Raw genomic sequence first — 14,298 nt, 5'->3', positions numbered from 1 at the left:
AATTCATGTCAGCCTTGAGTAGTTTCCCTTCTGGTAAAGCAGCGGGCCCGGACCAGATACCAGTGGCGTTCTACAAAGTATTCCAAGGTGCGATTATTACAGATATGTTTAATATTATGCTGCAGGCCGAAAAGGGAGAGTCGATACCTGTTTCATGGGGGGGAGCGGACATTATTGTGATCTTAAAAAAAGGGAAACCATCAACTGCACCTAGCTCATATAGACCGATCACACTAATGAATGCCAACGCCAAAATGTATTCCAAAATGTTGGCCATGAGGCTTGCTGGGATTATAGTGTGTTTGGTAAGCCCCTCACAACATGGGTTTATTCCTGGTAAGGCACTACCCAACATGTGAGGGAGATGATTACAATGTTTGATGCGGCAAGTACCCTGGGAGACCCTATGGCATGCTTTTTTAGACGCTGAGAAGGCGTTCGATAGGGTCTCCTGGGACTACCTGTGGCAAACTTTGAGATGGAGCGGCATAGGAGAGGGCTATATAAAAGCTATACAGACTTTATATAAAGATCCAACGGCTAGGATTAGAGTCAACAGGGGGTATTCGGCAGCAGTTAAGATCTGCAGGGGGACCAGGCAAGGCTGTCCATCATCCCCCCTTCTGTTTGCGCTATATCTGGACCCTCTCTTGCGTAGGTTGGAAGGAAACCTCGAGATTCTCCCAATGAGAGAAAACGGATGTGAGGTTAAGACGATGGCCTACGCGGACGACGTGGCCATTTTGACGCCTAACCCGTCTGTAGCTATTAGAGAAGTGGAAGCCGAGGCGCAGCGGTTTGGGCAGGTCTCGGGATATAGTCTGAATAGAACCAAGACTCAGATAGTAGGCAATAGGTATGTAGGTTGTAATGATCAAAGGGTGGTAGGTTCGGCTGTATATTTGGGTGTAGTAATCTCAGCAGATCTAGATACCGTGGTACAGAATAATATGGCCCCCTTAATGGATAGGGTGAAGACAGATTTGGAAAGAATGAATAACTTGCATTTATCCCTAGTGGGCTGTACTAACGTTGTAAAGATGCTGATATTGCCAACATTTTTGTATTTTTTTAGGTCGATTCCTTTATTTTTTGAAGGTAGATGGTTCAATGCATTGGAGATAATTCTTAATAGATTTATTTGGGCACAGGGTAAAACGCGGAGGGCCTATAGGTTCATCTCCCTCCCGAGAGAATGGGGTGGGTGGGGTGCACCAGATTTTAGACTGTATTACTGGGCAGCTGCCATACAATATATGCAGGGGTTGATTGGGGGCGGGGGTATCGATCAAAGAATCACGAGTTATTCCACGTAAGTCTATACTGCGGTTCCAGGGGCTGAGGCTGAAAACTGCTTTTTAAATTGCACTGACTTCGGATACTACAAGAGGACGAGGTTTAAGACAGTAGGCGCAGCAATTAAAATCTGGAATGCTTTTTTAAAGAAATTTGGCTTGGGGAGATTCAATTGGTACACCAGGATGTATAAAAACAGATCCTCTCCAGTGGCAGTCTTTGCAGATATGATAATGGCAGGGTGGGTCGAGAAGGGGATGGTCCAGATTGGGGATCTGATGAATTCGGAGGGTCTCGTGCAGTTTTCAGATTTGGCAAATAAATATGGATTAGATAGGCGGAACTTTTTCAAATACCTGCAAGTGAGGAGTTTTTTATACACTAAGCGGGGAGGGCTGGCGGGGTTTGGCAAAATTTAAATATTGGAGAAAATAAGGCTAGGGGGGGACTGTACTATCCGTAGTTTCTACGCAAGCCTTGCAGAAGGCAAACCTGATGACAGGGATAAATATAGTGGTAAATGGGCAGAGAAACTGGATGGTGAAGTAGGCTGGTTTCAGGAGTCCCTGGACTTGGGGCGCACAATTCTTTGCTCAGCTCCCCTGCAATCACAGCATTATAAAACCTTATATTCATTGTATTTTACACCAGCCAGATAGCAAAGTGAGGCGGCACCACGGGTATCTCGTGTCCACGCTGCAGTTCATTAGAAGCAGATATGATACATATATTTGCTACCTGCCCCCAACTACATACTCTAATCAGAGATATAGAGAAGTTCCTGGATGTATCTTTAGATATACAAACAACGCTTAATCCTACGCGAATATTACTAGGGATAGGCCCAGAGGTCAATACCCCACAGAGAGAATTTATGTTTATTGCTATGGCAGTGTATAAATTAAGTATAGCTAGGGCTTGGTTGGATAAAACCCCCCGGTAATGCAAGTTTGGCTGGCTAATCTTTTGGCAGTATATAACTTGGAAAAACCCATCTATGCACGGAAAGGCAGGAAAGGGAGGCAGCTGGGCCTAAGAATATGGGAGCCCATTAATAGATGGAAGGAGGGTCTGGAGTTACCCTGAGGGTATTGGACAAAGTCTGAACTAAATGTGATAATTCTTTTTTTTTGGTACATGGCGCCGTTCATTTTCTTGCTTTCTCTTCTTTTTTCTTTTTTGTTTTGTGTTTTTGCCTTTAGCCAATAGGTGATGCTACGTCATAATAAAGTTGTAATGAAATGTAATTGCAAACAAAAATTGTACTGTTTAATAACTACTGATACATTAGGTTGTCGAGTGCGCTATGATGTATAATGATGTATAATCTGTGCAAAATGGAAAACAAAAAAAATATTTAAAAAAAAAAGAATAGTACACACATAACATACACTGTGCCAACTGGCACGGGCAATATTCACAAGGGATTATGTACACATGACAGGGCCACATGGACCACTGTCAGAACCATCACAAAGCAAACTTGGTAAAAGTAAAACTGATCATAAACGTACAACCAGTAAACACTGGTATTTATACAATAACACCTTGGACAGTGGACCTGTCAAAGAAAGAAGGGGCACCAACCCTATGTTTTCACAAACCAAAGTATTTCCAACACTTAGCGTGCTATTTTTCAAATGCCCTCTGTCCTAAGGGCACACCCCAAACCATAGGGTGAATGTCAATTTTTGTGTCCAGTTTTGAAAAAGCACCGCTTGGAAGATCAATCCAATCAAATCCGAGAGATAGATAACTCTCCCAATATCCTTGTATATAAACGCTGAGTCTTGATATATATTTCAATGCTTGTTTAATGTTCCATATTGGACAAAAGCCAGCCAACGCGTTTCGTTCTGAGATAGAACTTCTTCAGGGCAGAAAAAACGGTCCCATGCTCAGTATTATCCAACAAGAAAAGGGGAATAAACCTTTGTGTCTCACTCCCCACGGCAGACTCTATGTTAGGAGTCTTATATATGTTTCCTGAGGTTCTCTTTCGTCTAGTTCAATATATGTATAGACAAAGCTAACTAGAAACCGATACCTTCTATTGGGTCAGCAATCTCAAGTTACGAGTCCATGATATAAAGATGTGGGTATATATTTTTCAAGATTCCCAAAAGACGAATATTTCCATGGTAGTCACCAGATTTGTTGGTCTCGATAAACCAACACCGCGACGTTCCTCTGTTTCAGAAACACGCCGCCTCTGCTATAGATAGCAGAGGCGGCGTGTTTCTGAAACAGAGGAACGTCGCGGTGTTGGTTTATCGAAACCAACAAATCTGGTGACTACCATGGAAATATTCAAAAGTTTCAGTTCATTCGCCAGGTAGCGAGGAGAGGAGGAGTGCAAGGCTTTGTGGGTGATACAGACAGTCTTGTAGATAGATCTTGCCTCGATGGGAAGCCAGCGGAGGGTGGATAACATGGGTGTGATGTAGTCGCTTCTTTTGGCCCCATGAATTAAGCGAGCTGCTGAATGGAGAACAGATTTAAGGGGGGACAGGTGGGATTTGGGGAGGCCAGTGAGAAGAGAATTGCAGTAGTCCAGTCTGGAGAGGACCAGCGATTGGACCAGGGTTTTAAGGTCTTGCTCCGGGAAGAAGCAACAATTCCCCAAAGAAGGTGCAGTTGACACCCAGGGAGTTTGCTCTGTCGACAAAGATGGGTTTAATGTTAAGTAGATTCATCTGATCTATCCATTTTTGAACCGGGGGAGGAGAAAGTGAGGAGGAATTCATTTTTGGAGGGATTTAGAATCAGTTGATGCGTTGACATCAGTTTTGAATGGAGTCCAGAGTAGAGCTTAGGATGGAGAGATCGTGATTGGAGGCAACCTTGAGGTGGATTTGAGTGTCGTCTGCGTGGAGATGATAGTGGACCCCAGATTTACATAGGAGATTTCCCAGTGGTTCTAAATAGAGATTGAACAATGTGGGTGCAAGTATAGAGCCTTGAGGAACACCTTGACCTACCGCCAAAGGAGATGAAAGACTGTCCGCTATTTTGATCATTTGGGATCTATCACAGTGGAAGGAAGCAAACCATTTAAGCACAATGTCCTCCATGCCCATTCTCAGTTGAAGAGTGTTGAGGAGAGTGTTGTGATTGACAGTGTCAAAGGCTGCAGAAAGGTCAAGGAGAATAAGAAGACAGGATCCCTCCGCAGCGCGTCATCAATCAATTGCAGCAGGGCTGTTTCAGTGCTGCAGTTTTGGATGAATCCTGACAGACAATTGTCAAGAAGATCATTGTCCTTGATATGACGAGAGAGTTGTTTCAGACACATCTTTCTGTGATCTTCGCAAGAAAGGGTAGGTTAGTGTTGGGGTGGAAGTTGTTGAGGTCATTCGCATCAGCAGTGGGTTTTTTAGGCAGAGGGGTGACCTGCCCAGTTTTGATGGGGACAGGAAGGGAGCCTTGACAGAGGGAGAGGTTGACCAGAGTGGTCCAATAGGGAAGAGAATGGGTATAGAAGTCAATGGCAATGGCACTGGGGATAGGGTCAAGAGAATGGTTGGAGGTCTTTGTTTCGAAGATGCAATTGAGGAGGGCATCTTCAGAGATGGGGTCAAAGTTCTGCCAAATGGCTAGTGATTTGCGCTCCTCTGGTGGGGTAGGATGAACAACCTGATCCACAAGTGATTTCACTTTTTCGTCAAAAAATACAGCAACATCCGCTGCTATATTTGTAGAATCCTCCAACTTGGAGGTAGGGGGACAGCAGTTAGTATTCTTGATGAGATCAAAAAGTTTTTGGGGTCTACTTTTTGGCTGAGTCAAGAAGGGTTCAGAAGTGCGACGCTTTCCCAAGGAAGATGTGCTTGTGGTACTTGGATCTTGCTGAACGAAGCGTGGCCAAATTATCGGTGGAGGGCGCTTGCCTCCATTGTTTCTCCAGGAATCTTAGTTGATACAGCTGATTGCTGATTCAATTCACCTGCCCAGACCCCACTCACGGGCTCCGTTCTGCTCCACTGCAGTCATGATGATGAAGGTGCGGACCACATTGTCGGGATGTTAGCAGCGATGTTAGCAGCCTTCAAATTGGCAATGGAGGCATGCTGACTCTTTTTGGTGGTTAGCTCACTTCGGAACGACTCTACACATGTTTCACTGCTGCCACACGCTGCTTATCCCTGAGAGAGGGGGGTTGTGAGGTGAAATACCTGCCTCCGCACTATTTCGGGCTGACATCAAGAAGGTGGTGGTGAAGGTGCAGCTTGATCTAGCCGTGCTCCTTGTCGGTCCGTGGAGTGGGGGCCCCTCAAAGGTCAGTAGCTGGGAATGCTTGACCTGCTGGGAAACATCAGTGCTAGTCGACCAGGCATAATCCTCTGCCAACTCTACGGGGAACAAAGCGATACAAAAGGGGATGATGGACGGAGCGTTTCAACAAATCAAACACTCACCCCCAGTCAACTGATCTGGGTTTAATCCATCACCATTCTTTAGTTCACTCAGCCACCCCAGTTCAGACATGGCTATATGCAAATCAGTCTGACCCTGTGCCTTATGGGAACAGTTCAGCCCGAACTGCCAAGCCATGTCTTCCCTGGACCGGAAACAAGCATCCTGGGACCGGTTTCGGATTCATAATCCTCATCAGCCAGGCTATCTTGAATCCAGTGGCCAAGTGAACAAGGGACTCACGTCTGAGCATACCCTGCCACACTTAGGGCGAACAAAGCGATACAAAAGGGGATGATGGACGGAGCGTTTCAACAAATCTAACACTCACCCCCAGTCAACTGATCTGGGTTTAATCCATCACCATTCTTTAGTTCACTCAGCCACCCCAGTTCAGACATGGCTATATGCAAATCAGTCTGACCCTGTGCCTTATGGGAACAGTTCAGCCCGAACTGCCAAGCCATGTCTTCCCTGGACCGGAAACAAGCATCCTGGGACTGGTTTCGGATTCATAATCCTCATCAGCCAGGCTATCTTGAATCCAGTGGCCAAGTGAACAAGGGACTCACGTCTGAGCATACCCTGCCACTCTTAGGGCGAACAAAGCGATACAAAAGGGGATGATGGACGGAGCGTTTCAACAAATCAAACACTCACCCCCAGTCAACTGATCTGGGTTTAATCCATCACCATTCTTTAGTTCACTCAGCCACCCCAGTTCAGACATGGCTATATGCAAATCAGTCTGACCCTGTGCCTTATGGGAACAGTTCAGCCCGAACTGCCAAGCCATGTCTGGACCATGAGTGAACTAAAGAATGGTGATGGATTAAACCCAGATCAGTTGACTGGGGGTGAGTGTTTGATTTGTTCAAACGCTCCGTCCATCATCCCCTTTTGTATCGCTTTGTTCGCCCTAAGTGTGGCAGGGTATGCTCAGACGTGAGTCCCTTGTTCACTTGGCCACTGGATTCAAGATAGCCTGGCTGATGAGGATTATGAATCCGAAACCGGTCCCAGGATGCTTGTTTCTGGTCCAGGGAAGACATGGCTTGGCAGTTCGGGCTGGACTGTTCCCATGAGGCACAGGGTCAGACTGATTTGCATATAGCCATGTCTGAACTGGGGTGGCTGAGTGAACTAAAGAATGGTGATGGATTAAACCCAGATCAGTTGACTGGGGGTGAGTGTTTGATTTGTTCAAACGCTCCGTCCATCATCCCCTTTTGTATAACTCTACGGGGAACAGCTTTCACGGGGCTGAGTTTTCTGGAAGTCGTGGAGCTCAAAATTAGGCTGGAGTACAAAGCAGGGCTGCCTGATTTTGAGTCCCGTTAAAAGCCCAAAGCTTTCCAAGTTCAAGCCTAAATTCAGCCCAGTGCAGTCCAGTACCAGCCCAAAAGCCAGCCCAAAGTTGTAACCCTCAATGTATGCAAAAACATCCTTCAGAAACATTTTAAGCATGATGTTAATTACTATTTAACATACTTACAGTGGCATGATCTATGCACTCTGCACTCTAGTCCAAACGTATATGAATACTGATTTTTATGATTGGTCCCAACTTTGACCTTCTAACAAGCACTTTGGTCACCACAAATCCAAACCTGAACCTGACATTACTGAACAAACTATACAAGAGCAGACCATAACCCATCTTAATGAAGTCAATTAAACCATTGAAACTTTCTGAGTAATGTAGCTCCTAAAACTGTACATTTATTAGATCTTGCAGGATTAACACAGCCCAATGATACACATATATATAAACAACCCTGGGGTTAAAGCAATTCCAGCATAACCTGTTTTGCAAGCTTCATTAAGAGGAATTCTCCCTCAAAATGTACAAAGGCAGAAAGGAGATAGTTACTTACTCTGACGAATTCCTTGCCCTTCAATCCAAAGTCCTTTAGTGTCACCACCTACTGTGATAACAACAGTTATACAGGACCTATGTCTTTGTCTTCCTGTTTCAGCAAAGACTAGAATAAAGCCCTCCATTTTGGCAAGTACCAGATGGGTTTGTCTGAAGACTAGATGAAACCAAAGCTGTTGTCGAAAAGGACAAATACCTCTTTGCAGAAATCTTAGGTGATGCCCTTCCCCAACAACTCAACACCTATAAAATACCATTCCTCTTCATCAATAGCACTGCTCCTCTCTCATCACCCGTGCCCCATGCAATCTCATTAGACTTTGCAGTTGCTTTAACCCCTTCCACGCTCATGACGAGCTGGGCTCGTCATGAAGTAGCCTCCTCGCACGCTCATGACGAGCCCAGCTCGTCATGATGTGTGGGATTTACGATTTCTCAGCACAGCAGGGAAATATGCCGAGCATCCAAGAGGTTAAACGTGTCATCCACCCACTGCTTCAAGTGGAGCAGATCCTAAAATGAATTTTGGAATAGGTCCCTAAGCAGCCCTATAGGCATGCCTTCAAATTTAAAGGGAAAAGCTTTAATCAACTTCCCAATCGTTACCCTAATGTAATCCACGTCAGCAAAGCAGTCCCTTTTTACATTTCAATCTCATGTTCAATTCATCCTTCATAACCTAAGGGAAGTTTCTTTTTTCAAATGTGTTGTATTGTGAACTGAGTGATCTCCAGGTGTTTTGGTGAGTTCTGGGTGTCGGTGGTTGGTAATGAAGGGGCAGTATTGAGGGTTCTGATGATGAAACTAGTGAGTTTCTTATAGTGCTTGCCAGAGGGTCATGAACACTGATGTATTTAGAGTACATACACATCCAATCCTTGCCCTCTCTGCAGAGCATACAAAATGACGGTCACTTGTAAAGTGCACCCTTGCAGTTGGAATCTGGGTTACATAGAGTTTTCTATGCTCATCTGGGCAAGGTGAGGCCAGTGCTGTGGGGCCTTTTTCTCAGTCACATCTTTCTGAAAACCTCCATCTGCTTATATCATCATCAGCTATCTCATCAGTGCTAGCTTTCACTCTTACGTTCTTTATGCATTCCCTTTCATCAATGCCGGATCTGATAGCGATCGAGCTAAATTCAGCAGGAATTTTTGACCTGGGTCTAAGGCAGTGTATTGGGTTCTTCTCAGTGGCATAATTAGACACAGGAACGTGTGTGAAGAAGAAACCACTTTTATTAAGTACATCCAGACAGCACAACAAAGATCCCAATCGAAAGCCTACTGGGAACTGACAAAAAAACTCTGCGAAGTTCTGCAAGTGGCAGAGTGCAGTGCGAACTGTGGTTCATGCTGATCTTCCTGCTGCTTAAGTAGAAATTTTGCATGAGCAGCAGTTTGCGCTCGCCAACTTACTGTTGGTGAACGCGAGTGAGGAAAAAACTTGGATCATAATCCAACCTAACTCATGCACATCAATAAGGTAGTTTGCAAATTGTGATTTGTTACAATTGAAGGTCATCACTGGGATGGTGTCCTGCTGGGGTCAGCAGACCCCCATGTCTGTGATTGCTTTTGAAAGCTTTTGTTTTTTAATGAAAGATATTTCCTAAAATGGTTCTGTGTTTAAAAATAAGTTACTTGTTTTCAAAATATGTCTGAGAGTTGGCAGTGGTCCTACTTTCCAACAAACTTTTTTTTAAATCACAAAGGGCTAGCCGTCCCAAAATGTGTCATTCAATTTTGTAAATTCATTAGCACCTTACCTCAGGAGTAAATATTTCAATGTTTTGCAACTGGATTCCAGTCCAAAGTATTGATACACATCATAGGACACCTGCTACATTTGACTTTCTAATAGCAAATTGGTTTGGGATTGAAATTTTATTTTAGGAATCAGTAAAAGTTAATTGACTCCTAAAACAGGATGCATACATAAGAAAAATATTTTTTGCAGTTGCAAGTTCTATAAAATGGAGTGTTTACAGCCCTAAAAATGCTTAATATTTCTAGCTCCTATTCTTTCATGCACACAGAAAACGCTTTGCGATTTGAGCCTTCGGTGTCCAGTCCGCATTAAAGTATGGATTATTCAGACTGTCTGGGTGAGAGGTGTTGATATAACCAATGTCCCACCATATGATACAATATAGTCATCAACAAAATAACAGGATGATTCTTGATGCTGATATATAAAGAATCCCTTTCGCAAAGATCACATGCCTGTGTGACATTGAACAAATATAAAGCTTTTAAATCACAGTCCTATTTAGAAACTTGTTGGTCTATGAAGTTAAAAAAACCATTTTTATTAGAGTACGATTTGGGCTTCTCGTAGGTCTGTCTCATGGGATGCCGTGGCTCTGTACAACAAAAACCACAAGCTGCAGGCTATTAAAAAATGGAGAAGAAAACATCATTCATTTAGTTTGTTAATGCCCAGTATTATTGGAAGAAAGAAGGGGGCTTTTAGAGATGGTTTTAATAAACAAGAAATATGTACATGTAGACAAGCTGTAATAGCATGTTTTAAAACACGAGACATAGCCCTAAATTCCACTTTTACAACATTTCTTATACTTGCAAACAGGAACGTGGAATCTTACGATCCTATTTTAGTTTAACTTCATTGCATGTATTTGTCGAATTATTTAATTGAAATGCCAAAATTGTTTAAAATGAGAAACACATTTGCACTTTAAGATTTGTACTTGAAGAACTACTCGGTTGAGACAAGGAAGAGGAACAGTGTACTATTTTGAACAATTGCAGAATGTTTAGGTGGGCAATTTGTGATTTTTATAACTGTAATTTAAAGCATTTTTAGGTGTGTAACGTGATTTAAAAAAATATTTGTATTGCATAATATGTTGTCTTTTATGATCATCTATTTTATGAGTTTAATTAATATACTAATAAAAAATTACTTACTTACATATCACACAATAGAAGAAAGTACCACAGAATTAACAGTAGGCAGGTAACCATGAGCCCAACACCAATAGAGAGGTAACAAGAGTTAGCAGAGCTTGTTAAAGTGAACTGATCGGTGCATAAAAAAGTGCTACATTCTCGGTTAATATGACAAGCAGAGTTCATGGTTTGACAGAAACATGTATAGCAAAATAGCTTTTATCTTACATGCCACAGCAGAGTCTAAGGGGCCCTTTAGGATGTACGGCGGACTTTGTCCGCCTGCCATCCCGGCGTAAAACGGACCGCCCGCCATAAGGGCGGCGGTCCCGTGGGGGCCATTAGGATGCGCATCCCACATTTCTAACATTGCGGCGGGCGGTGCTGAAAGCACCGCCCGCCGCAATGCTAAAAATGCACATTGTGCACTTCAATGCACAATGTGACAGGCACCGTGCGGTGCCTGTCACGTTGTACAGTGAAGTGCAGGTGTGCACCCCCCACCCCCCAGCGTCCCTGAGGGCCCGCAACGGGACCCCACAAGACATTCCTGCATGCGTTTCCGTGGCAAAATCATGTCATCGCCTTCACCCTAATATGGATAGCGGTGTGTAACAGACACCGTCACCATATGAAACCCTTTTTCGCCCGGTCAACTCCTTCACTGGGCGGAAAAGCTGCGGACGGTCTTTCCATCTGCCGCGGTCTCCACTGCCAAAGTAATATGGCGGTGGGGGGGGAATGGGTGGCGGGCGGTGGCGATCCGCCCGACATCCTAATCGGGCCCTAAATGTCTAAACTTCCATCCAAAAATGTGCCCATTCTTTTTCACTGTCCCATGATGGTCATATTTGTGACTCTCTGGTCTGACTTCCAAACTTTCGGATCAAAAAATAAATATGTAGACTAAAGGCGATAGGAATTTAAGATGCATGGATGGATAGAAAAGTTTAAGGGGTATACAGGAAAACATATATAAAATAGTGATATAGACGGTGAATTGACAGACATATAGGGCCAAATGTAAGACCCCTTTTTGTGGCCGCAAACGGGAGATCCTCCTGTGCGACCACAAAAAAGGGTAATGGCATGTACAACTGCTATTTTGCAAGTCACAGACTTGCAAAATAGCATTGGTGACTCCTGCCATTAGGAAGGGGCGTCACTTCCTAAAAGTGAGTCACCATGCCATGTACAAGTGTTTTGCAACCTCATTTGCTGTCGCAAAACACTTGCACTTTAACTCCTACTTCAAGTAGGTGGTAAACCACCTACTTCAAGTAGGTGGTAAACCACTGGCAAATAGAAAGGGGTCCCCAGGGGACCCCTTTACCTTTGTGAATATTGGAAGGAAATATTTTTTAAGAGCAGACAGTGGTCCCAGGGACCAGCCTGTGCTTAACTGCAGGAAACTGAAAAGTTTCAGTTTTCTTTTTTAAATGCATCCCATTTTCCTTTAACCCCTTGAACGCTCATGACGAGCTCAGCTCGTCATGAGCCATGGTGCTCATGTGCTCATGACGACCGTTGGAACGCCCGCATGCTGGGCTAATTCCTCTGCTGTGCGAACGTTCTACACAAACGGGTGTGGTCATGACGAGCTCAGCTCGTCATGAGGACACGAGCTCGTCATGAGCACCGGGGCACTGTGCATGCCCCCTCTCCCCCCAGCACAGCGGGGGAATGAGCCCCGCATGCAAGGGGTTAAGGAAAACGGGGTGCATTAAAAAAAAATGCTTTATTTAAAAGCAGTCCCAGACATGGTGGTCTGCTGCCCTCAGCAGGCCACCCGCCTTGAGAGTGCTTGCCATTCCCAACGGGGCTGCAAATTGTGACAGTCTCATTATTATTCATGAGGCATGCAATTTGCGACCCCATAGGGACACTGTGACACTTTAGTACATCCCAATTTGCGAGTTGCATTTAGTTCAACTATCTCGAAGAATGGATAGATCTAGGTATATTCCAAATGTAAAGTGTGCTACTTTTTCAACATGTTCTTAAATAAATGCAGCGTGTAATGGTTAGCTCATCTGTGGAATGGATTGCTGCATGTATCAGTGAATTACATTTTTGTCATTGTTTTCAGGGGCAAGTGGCCTGAGAAGGAAAAGAAGATAAGAGCAACAGTGAAACAAGTTATTAAATGTGATGTACTCGAAAGCAAGCCCTTGGAACCAATCACCTTGCCCCAGGCGGACTGCCTGCTCAGCCTGCTATGCCTGGAAGCTGCATGTCAAGATATGGCCTCTTTCGACCGTGCCCTGAAGAATATTTCATCGCTCTTAAAGATAGGAGGGCATTTAGTGCTAGGAGGGGTTCTCGGCTGTGTAGCCTGGATGTCTGGTGAAAAGGAATTCCCTTCTCTATGTCTGGATGAGGACCTTCTCAGGAACTCTCTGGCAAAGAATGGGTATGTTGTCAGGGAGCTGGAGCTTGAACCTGTGTCTGGAAAGTGCAATAAGAGCATTTGTATCTATGACGCTAATTTCTTTATAGTTGCCCAAAAATTAAAAGCCGTCTAATGCACTTTCCCAAAAGCCCACAGGCCACTGGGATTCTGTAACATTTCTGGGGAACACCATATGAGACCCTACAAATAGACATTCTTTATCACTCGGGAGGCAAAGATGGTGAAAGGTAACATTTGTATAAGTCACATAAACGTTTGAGCAGGCTTCTTCATATCTATCTGTTTATTACATTAAGGGATTTTCAAATTTAGAAAACATTTAATCTTTGAATGCTTTCTTGTTTTGATCAGATCAATGAGTGTATTACCCTACAGAGATAATGAAATTGATTAACAAATAAAATCATCATGAATCCAATTCTTTAATGCCTATGAGAGAAATATAACGTGATCATGGAGCAAAATAAATTGGCTTAATAATTATTCATGGTCTCAGGAACTTAACGATGAGTGTTGTTCATCCACAAGGGCAATCATAATTTCACACCTTTTACCCATTATTTAGTGATATCCCATCCCTCCCAACATTTTAGTACCAAATAAAGGCCATTCATGGTATTTAGTCCATATTGGGGAATAACATGCAGACCAGGGAACACTCTGGGGCAAATGTACAAGCCCCTATCGCCACCACAGCGTCACTTTTAGGGAAGTTGTGGTGGCGATAGGGGCTGGGCCTTATGCACAAGCCAGCTTTAAGCCACTTAACGTGGCTTAACACTGCCTTGTACAGAAGAACCCTTTCAAGCTATGGTTAGCGTGAAAAGGATGTGCAGTGGGGGTTGCAGAGGGTGTTCCACCGCAACACCCATTGTATTTGACGCTGCCCCCTATGTACAAGGGTGGCGTAAATAGGAGGCAGCGCTAAAATTCAGACCAGGAAAAACCTGGTCTTAAGTTTGTGAAACAAGGAGAAATGCATTATTTCTCCTCATTTTTGCTTTTTCCATGTGTGCTGCCTTGTGCAGCACGCATGAAAAAAGCTAAATACCATGGTTTGATTATATACATGAAGGTGTTCCTTCCTGTACATAAACAAACCTTTTAAAAAAATGCCATTTTGTAACTTTCATGTGTGCTGCATGAAGCAGCACACCTGAAAGTTACAAAATGGCATTTTAGGAATGCTTATGTGCAGGAAGGGACATCTTCCTACACATAACCAATCCTCCCCTGCACACAGACACCCTTGCACTCTGGTGTTAGTGTGCCTATGCTGGCGCTAAGTTGTTAAACCTAGCGCCATCGCAGGGGGAAACACAGGGCTGCACCACATTCTTGTAAATATGGTGCAGCCTTGTGTTTCAGAAGTGGCGGAG

General features: G+C 44.0%; 1 protein-coding gene across 2 annotated transcripts in view; it reads left to right on the top strand.

Moving 5' to 3' along the window:
* Nucleotides 1-13,402, top strand: part of LOC144825057 (nicotinamide N-methyltransferase-like) — an 80,676-nt gene extending 67,274 nt beyond the window's left edge. For both annotated transcript variants that reach the window (XM_078683967.1, XM_078683966.1), the window contains exon 3: nt 12,596-13,402. In XM_078683967.1, the coding sequence (XP_078540093.1) occupies nt 12,596-13,031 (436 nt within the window). In that variant the 3' untranslated portion in view covers nt 13,032-13,402. The remainder of the gene's footprint in view (nt 1-12,595) is intronic.
* Nucleotides 13,403-14,298: the final 896 nt, after the last annotated feature.

Source organism: Lissotriton helveticus, chromosome 3_1 (genome assembly GCF_964261635.1).
Source record: "Lissotriton helveticus chromosome 3_1, aLisHel1.1, whole genome shotgun sequence".
Taxonomy (NCBI): domain Eukaryota; kingdom Metazoa; phylum Chordata; class Amphibia; order Caudata; family Salamandridae; genus Lissotriton; species Lissotriton helveticus.
This window is presented reverse-complemented; position numbering and strand designations above follow the sequence as displayed.